Below are 15896 nucleotides of genomic sequence, written 5' to 3'. Positions count from 1 at the left end.
TATGGATGGTCATTCTACAGATATAGATATAAAGGATTGATTTACATGTCTCTTCACATTAGAACTACTGGTTCAGTAAGCTCAGCTTCTAGACTTATCTATGATCCATTTAATGGACTGTCTGATTCCAAACAATTACAAAGCAGGAAATGGATGAGAAATGACGGATAAACCTGGTTACCAATATGACCATCTACCCCCCCCCCCCCCCAAATACAGAACAAGTTGTTCAACTGGACTCATGACACATTGAAATGGCACCCTATTCCCTATGTAGTGTACTACTTTTGACCAGAAACCTATGGGTTTCCCTATATGCTTTGGTCAAAAGTAGTGCACTATATAGGGATAAAGGCTGCCGTTTGTGTACTTATCCAGTGGGGACTTGGTTATCGAACTCACTGTTCCAACCAGAGCTCAGTAAACAGCTCTGTATGGAGAGGGGAGAGCAAGCCAGCTTTGTTCAGGGAGGCCCTTTGATTAGCTAGCTCGTCATTCTGTCACTAGGTGAGCACAGAGCCAAGTTCTATTTCTGTTTGGCTTGCTTCCGAAGGCTGAGTCAATGAACACAGCTTATTTAAAGACCTGTGCAAACACCCAGGGAGAGAACAGGGTGGAGCCACCACTCGGGGGCATGGGGAGGGACAATAGTACACCACCATCTACCTTACAGCCATCGACACAAAGCAAACATTCATTGCGGTGGTTCACCTCTCAGTCCTCTACCGTACTCTGTATCTCTTCATGGTGAGCCCTGTCAAGATCTACCTACCAATAATCACTCTTCTCCCTCTCGCTGCCCCTCCCTACCTCCCTAAACTTATAAATCATGTTTAAGGAATGGAGAACAAATCTTTAGCTCTCAGTCAAGATAATGAATTGAATCATTGACGCAGAGATATTCAGACCAACCCTAAATAGATTTTGGGAGAGATATGGTTTAATTCTGTCTATCACTAACAGCGGTGTAGAGAACCTGCCTGCAGCCGCCCAGTGTCCATTTGGGAAAGTCTTCCCTCCATGTTCCTACTCAGAGGGATGACTTGTATCTTCCGTTTAGAGATGTAGATTGAGATGTGTATAACAGACATTGGGGAGGCAGGTAACCTAGTGGTTAGAGCGTTGGGCCAGTAACCAGCAGGTAACCTAGTGGTTAGAGCGTTGGGTCAGTAACCAGCAGGTAGCCTAGTGGTTAGAGTGTTGGGCCAGTAACCAGCAGGTAGCCTAGTGGTTAGAGCGTTGGGCCAGTAACCAGCAGGTAGCCTAGTGGTTAGAGCATTGGGCCAGTAACCAGCAGGTAGCCTAGTGGTTAGAGCGTTGGGTCAGTAACCAGCAGGTAGCCTAGTGGTTAGAGTGTTGGGCCAGTAACCAGCAGGTAGCCTAGTGGTTAGAGCGTTGGGCTAGTAACCAGCAGGTAGCCTAGTGGTTAGAGCGTTGGGCCAGTAACCAGCAGGTAGCCTAGTGGTTAGAGCGTTGGGTCAGTAACCAACAGGTAGCCTAGTGGTTAGAGCGTTGGGCCAGTAACCAGCAGGTAGCCTAGTGGTTAGAGCGTTGGGTCAGTAACCAGCAGGTAACCTAGTGGTTAGAGTGTTGGGCCAGTAACCAGCAGGTAGCCTAGTGGTTAGAGCGTTGGGCCAGTAACCAGCAGGTAGCCTAGTGGTTAGAGCGTTGGGTCAGTAACCAGCAGGTAGCCTAGTGGTTAGAGCGTTGGGACAGTAACCAGCAGGTAGCCTAGTGGTTATAGCGTTGGGCCAGTAACCAGCAGGTAGCCTAGTGGTTAGAGCGTTGGGCCAGTAACCAGCAGGTAGCCTAGTGGTTAGAGCGTTGGGCCAGTAACCAGCAGGTAGCCTAGTGGTTAGAGCGTTGGGCCAGTAACCAGCAGGTAGCCTAGTGGTTAGAGCATTGGGTCAGTAACCAGCAGGTAGCCTAGTGGTTAGAGCGTTGGGCCAGTAACCAGCAGGTAGCCTGGTGGTTAGAGCGTTGGGCCAGTAACCAGCAGGTAGCCTAGTGGTTAGAGCGTTGGGCCAGTAACCAGCAGGTAGCCTAGTGGTTAGAGCATTAGCCAGTAACCAGCAGGTAGCCTAGTGGTTAGAGCGTTGGGCCAGTAACCAGCAGGTAGTCTAGTGGTTAGAGTGTTGGGCCAGTAACCAGCAGGTAACCTAGTAGTTAGAGCATTGGACTTGTAACCGAAAGGTTGAAGATCGAATCCCCGAGCTGACAAGGTAAAAATCTGTCGTTCTGCCCCCTGAACAAGGCAGTTAACCCACTGTTCCTAGGCCGTCATTGAAAATAAGAATTTGTTCTTAACTGACTTGCCCAGTTAAATGGCTTGCTGTACCTGGCCTTCAATCAGTCTTAATTGGTCTAATTTCAGTTTTTTTCACTGGTATTAAAGATGTAGGTTATTTTGAAAAACCTTGAATGTGTAGAAGGTATAGAATACCAAGCCAAGACATTCCAAGTAGGCTAGACTTATTGAATATAATATTATATATATATATATATATATATATATATAACGTAATGCCTATCCTGTTGCATTTGATTCGTTATATGCGACTGCTAGAAATACCTAGCTCTGGTCCAGGGTGTTTACGTGCCGCTTGCCTGTCGCTGAGCCTTCAGCGAGCTGCACGTATAAACGCCCTGGACCAGAGCTAAGAAATACCGCTCTCCGTTTTGTGCTCAAGTGGAGAGAGGGGTTTTCCCCTGCTGCGACAACAGAGGGAGCTCCCAGCCCGTTGACATGAGTCTGGCTGGTGCCTCCTGGTGTGGTTCCTCTGTGCCTTGGTTAATATTGCACGCTCACACAACCATGACACGCTATTACACGGCGGGTTCTTCCGCTATAGTAGCCTACTTCATTCCGCGTAACATTACATTGCATGAACAAGTTTATGATGAAAATGAAAGTATGCCACATAAACCCTTTTAATCCAAAATAATAAAAATGTTTTTAAAAACTTGTAAAACACCAAAGTATTGTATCCTTATATGTCGTGTAGCCTTACTAATAAACTATGGGGCTCTCTTTATTGTTACAATTTTTGACGAGGTTCAGATCTGACTCCAAGCACAGGGGGTGCTAACACCTTAATTAGGGAGGACGTGCTCGTGGTGACGACTGGAGCAGAATTTGGTGGAATGGTATCAAACACGCCGTTCCATTGATTCCGTTTCAGACGTTATTATGAGCCGTCCTCCCCTCACCAGCCTCCAGCTGGACTCGGGCCGTCAGGCGTCTCTTTACTTATGGAATGTTAACGATCTGACTAAAGAGAGTCATGCGTCAGTTAAAAACCAGGGCGATCTATCGCTCCCTCCCATTTTATCAGGTATTTATCCGTTATGGAGCGAGGCAAGCCCCCCCCCGATAGTAAACTCACGACGCCGGGTGACCAGCCCCCCCCCCCCCCCCCCCCCCCCAATCCGGTGTGTTGGCTAATCCCCTAGTCTATCGAAAAGCAACAGGTTGCCGAGTCCTGCTCTTCCGCAGAGGAAAGCAGCCAGTCGCAAAGTGCGCGCCGTGCTGCGGACACTGTCAGTTGATTGTCTCAGGTATCTCGTCTGTTACAGCAGAGAGAGATTACTGCTCCGTCGGTTATCATGAACGATTCTCATCGGTGCACCTTTTTCATTGCACATAGAATCAAATTTAAGTTTTGATTTAAATGTTGTGAATTGATAAATGAGAGGCACGTACACATGTATTTGCATACTGGCCTGTTTAGTTTGACTATTAGGCTTATTATTACCTTATTATTTGCCCAATATTTATTGTGTTTCTACCAAATCTGTTGTGAAACTGGCGTTAGACGTCCACCTCCATCGTATTGATACATATGAAAGAGAATATGTAGGTAAATGAAAATAAAATATATTTTTATTTTTTATTAAATACATTATGAAATAGCTTATGTTTAAATAGTAGATATGTTATTAAAGTCACTTATATCTGCTTTACCGTTAGTCGAAGCGTCGATGGAACAGCACTTTAATAACCAAATAATATTTCATGTAAAATATTTGGGACTCAATTATGAAAATAACTTGTTTTATATTGAAACGATGCAGTTGCATGACTCTGCTGGGGACATTTGGTGTTCAAATGCAAAGGGTGAAACTGTTCGGATTAGATTATATATTAGAAAATAAATCAATTTGTTAAACAAGTTAACAAAAATATTTAAATAATGTCACAATCAAATGTTTTTGCAATTATATATATTATTCATATTTCAAAAGCATTTTTAAGTGATCCCATTTATTATGTTCAATACATATTCTCCAGGTCTAAAATGATTTGGCCTTGGATCTCCAGTCTAGCCCTACTATAACCTACTGCTGCGTAAAGGCGCGCAATAGGACCCTGCATGCTGCGCCGCCGCCCCCTTCACTCTCTGTATATATAGGAGAGAGGAGAGTAGTTTGACAGTTGTGAGGTTCAGCAGCGTGGAGTAGTTCAGCCTGCAGCTAAAACACTGTACTTCTGAACTATAGTCTCGAGGAAAGCAGTCGTACTAGGGAGAATCACTAGGCTTTATTCAAGACATTTAGCCTATAGCTTTCCTCGTGGCGAGTTTAGAGATTTTACTTCATACGTGGAGAGCGCACCTGTGAAGGAGCTGTCCTGTTGATTCGTTTTAGCCAGTGCGGCTTCTTCCGGTACTGTGAGCAAGCTGGATTCCCGCAGCTCCTCACCATGTCTGGCGGGTTATAGATATTCCATGGAGCAACCAAACCTCTATGAGGTCGCCCCACGACCCCTGATGACAAGCCTAGCCCAGAGTCAGAGTCAGCAAAGCGCCTACTGCTACAAAGACCCCTCCGCTTCTGGACCCGTGTCCGGAACAGGAGGAGACCTCGGCGAGATTTGTGAGAACGAAAACTCCATTGATATCAGCGCCTACATCGACCCTGCAGCCTTTAACGACGAGTTCCTGGCTGATCTATTCCACAACAGTTCGAAGCAAGAGAAACTCAAGCTGGCGAACAGTGAGTACGAATCCTACCCCCACGGGGTGAGCTCTGGCTCGGGGGCGCACCACCAACAGCACCAACAGCACCAACAGCAGCAAGGCTATGGTTCTATCCCCGGGTATATGGACACATCTAAACTTGAACCTATTTACGACACCCAGTCGACGAGAATCAGACCCGTGGCGATAAAACAAGAGCCCAGAGAAGAAGATGAAATGAGCCATTCTATGCCTCCCACCTACCACCATTCCCACCAGCATCTCCCACAGCACCTATCCCATCTCCAGTACCAAATTGCGCACTGCGCTCAGACGACCATGCATCTCCAACCCGGACACCCGACGCCTCCACCGACTCCCGTTCCGAGCCCACATCACAGGGATGGCAGCATGTCCTCCGTTGGATCCATGAAGATGATGGGACGCGACGACCGAGATCGGGACCGGGACCGGGGTAAATCCAAAAAGCGCGTCGACAAAGCCAGCACGGAGTACCGGTTGAGGCGGGAGAGGAACAACGTCGCGGTGAGGAAGAGTAGAGACAAGGCGAAAATGCGTAATGTTGAGACGCAGCAGAAAGTGATAGAGCTGGCGTCGGACAACGAAAGACTGCGGAAGAGAGTGGAACATCTTACCCGAGAACTGGACACATTAAGGGGCATCTTCAGACAACTTCCCGATGGATCTTTCAAACCCATGGCCAACTGCCAGTGAACACGGACTACATGTGGCTTTTACATTGGACTTTTAAACACTTACTTGTAGACGTCTGCTGGATATAGCCTACCGCGCTATAGATTCATCTGACAGATTGTGACTGCAACAGTTTGTTTCTTATTAAGGAGAGACAGGGCAGCTGAGGTATACGTGCCTTCTGTACAAAACAATAAGCTCATTTCTCCACGTTTGAACAGTGGACCTGTGTTTTGTGTGTGTGTATATGTGTGTGTGTGTCTGTTTCTTATTATATAACATTGTGTGTTTAGCCACGCAAAAACAACATATCAGTGCAGCTGAAGGTATAGGGGCATGATTTTTCACAATAATCACTAGCCTGCTCGATGTTCATGTTTTAACGTTAACATCTCAATACCGTATTCTTGTCTTACTAAACTAAACATTTGTGCATTTGACTTATAGAGCTTACAGTATATCATTAAACTGCAAAGTGCACACCGCTTTCCAAATATATATTTTTTAAATGTTTTTTTTTGAAAAGCAAAAAAAATCTGATCGGTGATCAGAATGTTTTTCATTTATTGCCGTTCAGACAGAAAAGCCCATATAAAAAGGTACAGAGCTAGAACGTATATCCTGCTGCTGTCTGCTGTGTCAGGATTCACACATTGGGGAGATCTATGGCTCTGAATTAAAATGCCACAGCAAACGACTGCAAACGCGTAATACTGTGGTACCTGCTTCTGCACAAGCAGTTCGTTGTGTGCGCTATAAATGTCTTCAAAATACAACCGAATGAAGCACATTGTATCTCATTCATATGTTTGGGTACTAATCTGAACACGCCTCTCAGTGTAAATAAAACTCTTTATAAACTAAAAGTATAGCTTTTGTATTTATGTATAATTGATTTAAAAAATTTAAAAATTTAAAAAAATGTGAAAAGGGTTCCTCTTTGCTCTTAGATAAAAGGGTTCCAAAAAGGCTTCTTCGGCTGTCTCCATAGGAGAACCATTTTTGGTTCCAGGTAAAAAAAAACGTTTGTGTTCCATGTACTGTAGAACCCTCTGTGGAAAGAGTTCTACATGGAACCCAAAACGGTTCTAATTGGAACCAAAAGGGTTCTACCTGGAATCAACAAGGGTTCTTCAAAGGGTTCTAGCAACTTAATTTTTTTTTCTTCAAAGAAAGTATAACTATGCAATGTATTGTTGCCCTCGTCTTCTGTCTGAAGATTTCACATGAAGAAGATCACCCCTTTGACCTGTTTTGTCACTGGTTTAGCTGTGAAATACTGTTTGAAGCTCGCTTCTCCACACTTAACTGTCACTGTTGTTTTCCCTGAGCAGCCTTCCTACAAGCCTGATGCCATCCGTCAGTGCCTTTTGACTTCTCTCTGTGTGAAGTAAGACTTTGGACTTTACCACTGGCTGAGACTTCTTGGATTCTATAACATGTTCTAGAAATGTTCTAGACTCTTCTTGGATTCCATAACATGTTCTAGAAATGTTCTAGCTCTTATTGGATTCTATTAAACAAATGCTAAGATATAGAGACTTTACATTAAGGAAAAGGAAGCACTTTTTTTTTCTTTTTTTTTTACAAACTCCTATTGCCAATGTTATAGAAAAATGTTTAAATTGTAAAATGAACCTATATGATAAATGCCTCAAAACCATCTTAAATATAATAAAAGAGCATCGTCTCATATGAACATTTCGTCTTTGGTTTGATGTGTTTTACACAAAAGGATTTTCATTTTCCACATTTTCTTTGAATCTGCATTTAGGATAAGGCTATATAGTTCATTGGATACCAGTCTACATTCCACAGACCACAGCATTCCGTACAGGATTCATTCAGGACAACTCAGTGGACCTTGGAACCTCTGGCGTTAATGATTGAAAGTAGGTTATTATCAAGTTAAGTAAAACGATTGGATACCGATAAGAAGCTAGAATACCACTTTTAGACTACAGATCTCACTGTCACACTTATCTCTCATCACGTCATTTAGCTCCACGGTAGATTACACTCTCCGGGAGATTATCGTCGGTAGATGGCGCTTATCAAGCACTACTTATAGTTCTATTAAATCATTAATATTTATGATTTTAACATTCCTTTTTGAATAGGCAAAAAATAACCCCTTGTAAAATCACCCTCTAAAAACAAAACAAATACAAATCTACAGCAGCAAACATTTGAAGTGACAAATAATACAACATGACATAAAATAACAAATATAACTATTTAAATTGGGCCTATTTAGAATAATACATTATATATGTGATAGATTAGGTGTTAAGACACACACACACACACACACACACACACACACACACACACACACACACACACACACACACACACACACACACACACACACACACACACACACACACACACACACACACACACACACACACACACACACACACACACACACACACACACACACACACACACACAGGAAGAAATATAGATGTGTTTTGTTTTTAATCCCAGTGAATGTACCAGTTAGTGATATCAACTTGTTCGTTAAAATGGAGATGCTCACTTTCTAAACACTGGCTCATCTTTATAAATAGTTCCTTTACAATTCACGCCCTGGATGGATCGGTGCAATTCATCAGTGTACAAACACAAACACATCAATCAACCCACTAATCAATCAGTCAGGTCATCACTCTGATCCCTTAAATACAACACTCCTTTAAAAGACTTTTGAGAGATACAGTGATCCTTCTCAGTCAGTCACTCGTTGAGAACAACAGCAAGTATTCATCTTGATGTAAATTACAATACCCCGTCAAGTATCTGTGTGAAGGGCCTTTGTTTTGCCCTGTTATTCCAGCTCACCGTACTGATAACTATTGACCTGTTATTCCAGCTCACTGTACTGATAACTATTGGCCTGTTATTCCAGCTCACGTACTGATAACAATTGACCTGTTATTCCAGCTCACCATACCGATAACTACTGGCCTGTTATTCCAGTTCACAATACTGATAACTTTTGGCCTGTTATTCCAGCTCACCATACTGATAACTATTGGCCTGTTATTCCAGCTCACCATACTGATAACTATTGGCCTGTTATTCCAGCTCACCATACTGATAACTACTGGCCTGTTATTCCAGCTCACCATACTGATAACTACTGGCCTGTTATTTCAGCTCACAATACTAGTGATAACTATTGGCCTGTTATTCCAGCTCACCGTACTGATCATTATTGGCCTGTTATTCCATCTCACCATACCGATAACTATTGGCCTGTTATTCCATCTCACCATACTGATAACTATTGGCCTGTTATTCCATCTCACCATACTGATAACTATTGGCCTGTTATTCCAGCTCACCATACTGATAACTACTGGCCTGTTATTCCATCTCACCATACTGATATCTATTGGCCTGTTATTCCAGGTCACCGTACTGATGATTATTGGCCTGTTATACCAGCTCACCTTACTGATATATATTGGCCTGTTATTCCAACTCACCATACTGATAACTATTGGCCTGTTATTCTATCTCACCATATTGATAACTATTGGCCTGTTATTCCAGCTCACCATACCGATAACTATGGGCCTGTTATTCCATCTCACCATACTGATAACTATTGGCCTGTTATTCCAGCTCATCATACTGATAACTGTTGGCCAGTTATTCCAGCTCACCATACTGATAACTACTGGCCTGTTATTCCAGCTCACCATACTGATAACTACTGGCCTGTTATTTCAGCTCACAATACTAGTGATAACTATTGGCCTGTTATTCCAGCTCACCGTACTGATAACTATTGGCCTGTTATTCCAGCTCACCATACCGATAACTATTGGCCTGTTATTCCATCTCACCATACTGATAACTATTGGCCTGTTTTTCCAGCTCACCATACTGATAACTACTGGCCTGTTATTCCATCTCACCATACTGATAACTATTGGCCTGTTATTCCAGGTCACCGTACTGATGATTATTGGCCTGTTATTCCAGCTCACCTTACAGATATATATTGGCCTGTTATTCCAACTCACCATAATGATATATTTTGCCCTGTTATTCCAGCTCACCGTACTGATAACTATTGACCTGTTATTCCAGCTCACTGTACTGATAACTATTGGCCTGTTATTCCAGCTCACTGTACTGATAACTATTGGCCGGTTATTCCAGCTCACAGTACTGACAACTACTGGCCTGTTATTCCAGCTCACCATACTGATAACTATTGGCCTGTTATTCTATCTCACCATACTGATAACTATTGGCCTGTTATTCCAGCTCACCATACTGATAACTATTGGCCTGTTATTCCAGCTCACCATACTGATAACTATTGGCCTGTTATTCCAGCTCACCATACTGATAACTATTGGCCTGTTATTCCAGCTCACCATACTGATAACTATTGGCCTGTTATTCCACCTCACCATACTGATAACTATTGGCCTGTTATTCCACCTCACCATACTGATAACTATTGGCCTGTTATTCCATCTCACCATACTGATAACTATTGGCCTGTTATTCCAGCTCACCATACTGATAACTGTTGGCCTGTTATTCCAGCTCACCATACCGATAACTATGGGCCTGTTATTCCATCTCACCATACTGATAACTATTGGCCTGTTATTCCAGCTCACCATACTGATAACTGTTGGCCTGTTATTCCAGCTCACCATACTGATAACTACTGGCCTGTTATTCCAGCTCACCATACTGATAACTACTGGCCTGTTATTTCAGCTCACAATACTAGTGATAACTATTGGCCTGTTATTCCAGCTCACCGTACTGATCATTATTGGCCTGTTATTCCATCTCACCATACCGATAACTATTGGCCTGTTATTCCATCTCACCATACTGATAACTATTGGCCTGTTATTCCATCTCACCATACTGATAACTATTGGCCTGTTATTCCAGCTCACCATACTGATAACTGTTGGCCTGTTATTCCAGCTCACCATACCGATAACTATGGGCCTGTTATTCCATCTCACCATACTGATAACTATTGGCCTGTTATTCCAGCTCATCATACTGATAACTGTTGGCCAGTTATTCCAGCTCACCATACTGATAACTACTGGCCTGTTATTCCAGCTCACCATACTGATAACTACTGGCCTGTTATTTCAGCTCACAATACTAGTGATAACTATTGGCCTCTTATTCCAGTTCACCGTACTGATCATTATTGGCCTGTTATTCCAGCTCACCATACTGATAACTATTGGCCTGTTATTACAGCTCACCATACCGATAACTATTGGCCTGTTATTCCATCTCACCATACTGATAACTATTGGCCTGTTATTCCAGCTCACCATACTGATAACTACTGGCCTGTTATTCCATCTCACCATACTGATAACTATTGGCCTGTTATTCCAGGTCACCGTACTGATGATTATTGGCCTGTTATTCCAGCTCACCTTACTGATATATATTGGCCTGTCATTCCAACTCACCATAATTATATATTTTGCCCTGTTATTCCAGCTCACCGTACTGATAACTATTGACCTGTTATTCCAGCTCACTGTACTGATAACTATTGGCCTGTTATTCCAGCTCACTGTACTGATAACTATTGGCCGGTTATTCCAGCTCACAGTACTGACAACTACTGGCCTGTTATTCCAGCTCACCATACTGATAACTATTGGCCTGTTATTCCAGCTCATCATACTGATAACTGTTGGCCAGTTATTCCAGCTCACCATACTGATAACTACTGGCCTGTTATTCCAGCTCACCATACTGATAACTACTGGCCTGTTATTTCAGCTCACAATACTAGTGATAACTATTGGCCTGTTATTCCAGCTCACCGTACTGATCATTATTGGCCTGTTATTCCAGCTCACCATACTGATAACTATTGGCCTGTTATTACAGCTCACAATACCGATAACTATTGGCCTGTTATTCCATCTCACCATACTGATAACTATTGGCCTGTTATTCCAGCTCACCATACTGATAACTACTGGCCTGTTATTCCATCTCACCATACTGATAACTATTGGCCTGTTATTCCAGGTCACCGTACTGATGATTATTGGCCTGTTATTCCAGCTCACCTTACTGATATATATTGGCCTGTCATTCCAACTCACCATAATTATATATTTTGCCCTGTTATTCCAGCTCACCGTACTGATAACTATTGACCTGTTATTCCAGCTCACTGTACTGATAACTATTGGCCTGTTATTCCAGCTCACTGTACTGATAACTATTGGCCGGTTATTCCAGCTCACAGTACTGACAACTACTGGCCTGTTATTCCAGCTCACCATACTGATAACTATTGGCCTTTTATTCCAGCTCACCATACTGATAACTATTGGCCTGTTATTCCATCTCACCATACTGATAACTACTGGCCTGTTATTCCAGCTCACCATACTGATAAATGTTGGCCTATTATTCCAGCTCACCATACCGATAACTTTGGGCCTGTTATTCCATCTCACCATAATGATAACTATTGGCCTGTTATTTCAGCTCATCATACTGATAACTGTTGGCCAGTTATTCCAGCTCACCATACTGATAACTACTGGCCTGTTATTCCAGCTCACCATACTGATAACTACTGGCCTGTTATTTCAGCTCACAATACTAGTGATAACTATTGGCCTGTTATTCCAGCTCACCGTACTGATCATTATTGGCCTGTTATTCCAGGTCACCGTACTGATGATTATTGGCCTGTTATTCCAGCTCACCATACCGATAACTATTGGCCTGTTATTCCATCTCACCATACTGATAACTATTGGCCTGTTATTCCAGCTCACCATACTGATAACTACTGGCCTGTTATTCCATCTCACCATACTGATAACTATTGGCCTGTTATTCCAGGTCACCGTACTGATGATTATTGGCCTGTTATACCAGCTCACCTTACTGATATATATTGGTCTGTTTTTCCAACTCACAATAATTATATATTTTGCCCTGTTATTCCAGCTCACCGTACTGATAACTATTGACCTGTTATTCCAGCTCACTGTACTGATAACTATTGGCCTGTTATTCCAGCTCACTGTACTGATAACTATTGGCCGGTTATTCCAGCACACAGTACTGACAACTACTGGCCTGTTATTCCAGCTCACCATACTGATAACTGTTGGCCAGTTATTCCAGCTCACCATACTGATAACTACTGGCCTGTTATTCCAGCTCACCATACTGATAACTACTGGCCTGTTATTTCAGCTCACAATACTAGTGATAACTATTGGCCTGTTATTCCAGCTCACCATACTGATAACTATTGGCCTGTTATTCCAGGTCACCGTACTGATGATTATTGGCCTGTTATTCCAGCTCACCATACTGATAACTATTGGCCTGTTATTACAGCTCACCATACCGATAACTATTGGCCTGTTATTCCATCTCACCATACTGATAACTATTGGCCTGTTATTCCAGCTCACCATACTGATAACTACTGGCCTGTTATTCCATCTCACCATACTGATAACTATTGGCCTGTTATTCCAGGTCACCGTACTGATGATTATTGGCCTGTTATTCCAGCTCACCTTACTGATATATATTGGCCTGTCATTCCAACTCACCATAATTATATATTTTGCCCTGTTATTCCAGCTCACCGTACTGATAACTATTGACCTGTTATTCCAGCTCACTGTACTGATAACTATTGGCCTGTTATTCCAGCTCACTGTACTGATAACTATTGGCCGGTTATTCCAGCTCACAGTACTGACAACTACTGGCCTGTTATTCCAGCTCACCATACTGATAACTATTGGCCTTTTATTCCAGCTCACCATACTGATAACTATTGGCCTGTTATTCCATCTCACCATACTGATAACTACTGGCCTGTTATTCCAGCTCACCATACTGATAACTATTGGCCTGTTATTCCAGCTCATCATACTGATAACTGTTGGCCAGTTATTCCAGCTCACCATACTGATAACTACTGGCCTGTTATTCCAGCTCACCATACTGATAACTACTGGCCTGTTATTTCAGTTCACCGTACTGATCATTATTGGCCTGTTATTCCATCTCACCATACCGATAACTATTGGCCTGTTATTCCATCTCACCATACCGATAACTATTGGCCTGTTATTCCATCTCACCATACTGATAACTATTGGCCTGTTATTCCAGCTCACCATACTGATAACTACTGGCCTGTTATTCCATCTCACCATACTGATAACTATTGGCCTGTTATTCCAGGTCACCGTACTGATGATTATTGGCCTGTTATTCCAGCTCACCTTACTGATATATATTGGCCTGTCATTCCAACTCACCATAATTATATATTTTGCCCTGTTATTCCAGCTCACCGTACTGATAACTATTGACCTGTTATTCCAGCTCACTGTACTGATAACTATTGGCCTGTTATTCCAGCTCACTGTACTGATAACTATTGGCCGGTTATTCCAGCTCACAGTACTGACAACTACTGGCCTGTTATTCCAGCTCACCATACTGATAACTATTGGCCTTTTATTCCAGCTCACCATACTGATAACTATTGGCCTGTTATTCCATCTCACCATACTGATAACTACTGGCCTGTTATTCCAGCTCACCATACTGATAACTATTGGCCTGTTATTCTATCTCACCATACTGATAACTATTGGCCTGTTATTCCATCTCACCATAGTGATAACTATTGGCCTGTTATTCCATCTCACCATACCGATAACTATTGGCCTGTTATTCCATCTCACCATACTGATAACTATTGGCCTGTTATTCCATCTCACCATACTGATAACTATTGGCCTGTTATTCCAGCTCACCATACTGATAAATGTTGGCCTATTATTCCAGCTCACCATACCGATAACTTTGGGCCTGTTATTCCATCTCACCATAATGATAACTATTGGCCTGTTATTTCAGCTCATCATACTGATAACTGTTGGCCAGTTATTCCAGCTCACCATACTGATAACTACTGGCCTGTTATTCCAGCTCACCATACTGATAACTACTGGCCTGTTATTTCAGCTCACAATACTAGTGATAACTATTGGCCTGTTATTCCAGCTCACCGTACTGATCATTATTGGCCTGTTATTCCAGGTCACCGTACTGATGATTATTGGCCTGTTATTCCAGCTCACCATACCGATAACTATTGGCCTGTTATTCCATCTCACCATACTGATAACTATTGGCCTGTTATTCCAGCTCACCATACTGATAACTACTGGCCTGTTATTCCATCTCACCATACTGATAACTATTGGCCTGTTATTCCAGGTCACCGTACTGATGATTATTGGCCTGTTATACCAGCTCACCTTATTGATATATATTGGTCTGTTTTTCCAACTCACCATAATTATATATTTTGCCCTGTTATTCCAGCTCACCGTACTGATAACTATTGACCTGTTATTCCAGCTCACTGTACTGATAACTATTGGCCTGTTATTCCAGCTCACTGTACTGATAACTATTGGCCGGTTATTCCAGCACACAGTACTGACAACTACTGGCCTGTTATTCCAGCTCACCATACTGATAACTATTGGCCTGTTATTCTATCTCACCATACTGATAACTATTGGCCTGTTATTCCAGCTCACCATACTGATAACTATTGGCCTGTTATTCCAGCTCACCATACTGATAACTATTGGCCTGTTATTCCAGCTCACCATACTGATAACTATTGGCCTGTTATTCCAGCTCACCATACTGATAACTATTGGCCTGTTATTCCACCTCACCATACTGATAACTATTGGCCTGTTATTCCACCTCACCATACTGATAACTATTGGCCTGTTATTCCATCTCACCATACTGATAACTATTGGCCTGTTATTCCAGCTCACCATACTGATAACTGTTGGCCTGTTATTCCAGCTCACCATACCGATAACTATGGGCCTGTTATTCCATCTCACCATACTGATAACTATTGGCCTGTTATTCCAGCTCACCATACTGATAACTGTTGGCCTGTTATTCCAGCTCACCATACTGATAACTACTGGCCTGTTATTCCAGCTCACCATACTGATAACTACTGGCCTGTTATTTCAGCTCACAATACTAGTGATAACTATTGGCCTGTTATTCCAGCTCACCGTACTGATCATTATTGGCCTGTTATTCCATCTCACCATACCGATAACTATTGGCCTGTTATTCCATCTCACCATACTG

At 42.6% G+C, this 15896-nt stretch overlaps 2 protein-coding genes across 2 annotated transcripts in view; one reads left to right on the top strand and one right to left on the bottom strand.

Moving 5' to 3' along the window:
• LOC115203716 (titin-like) overlaps positions 1 to 15896 on the bottom strand; it is a 41944-nt gene that overhangs the window by 15528 nt on the left and 10520 nt on the right. The window lies entirely within an intron of this gene.
• On the top strand, positions 4425 to 7373 carry LOC115203714 (CCAAT/enhancer-binding protein alpha). Its single transcript, XM_029768640.1, has one exon. The coding sequence runs from the start codon at positions 4728 to 4730 to the stop codon at positions 5691 to 5693; it is 966 nt and encodes a 321-aa protein (XP_029624500.1). The 5' UTR covers positions 4425 to 4727; the 3' UTR covers positions 5694 to 7373.

The sequence above is a fragment of the Salmo trutta genome, chromosome 12, assembly GCF_901001165.1.
Source record: "Salmo trutta chromosome 12, fSalTru1.1, whole genome shotgun sequence".
In the NCBI taxonomy this organism is placed as follows: domain Eukaryota; kingdom Metazoa; phylum Chordata; class Actinopteri; order Salmoniformes; family Salmonidae; genus Salmo; species Salmo trutta.
This window is presented reverse-complemented; position numbering and strand designations above follow the sequence as displayed.

What these genes read in the sequence shown, in the direction of transcription:
- LOC115203714 (XM_029768640.1), top strand. Translation starts at nt 4,728, where the DNA reads ATGGAGCAACCAAACCTCTATGAGGTCGCCCCACGACCCCTGATGACA.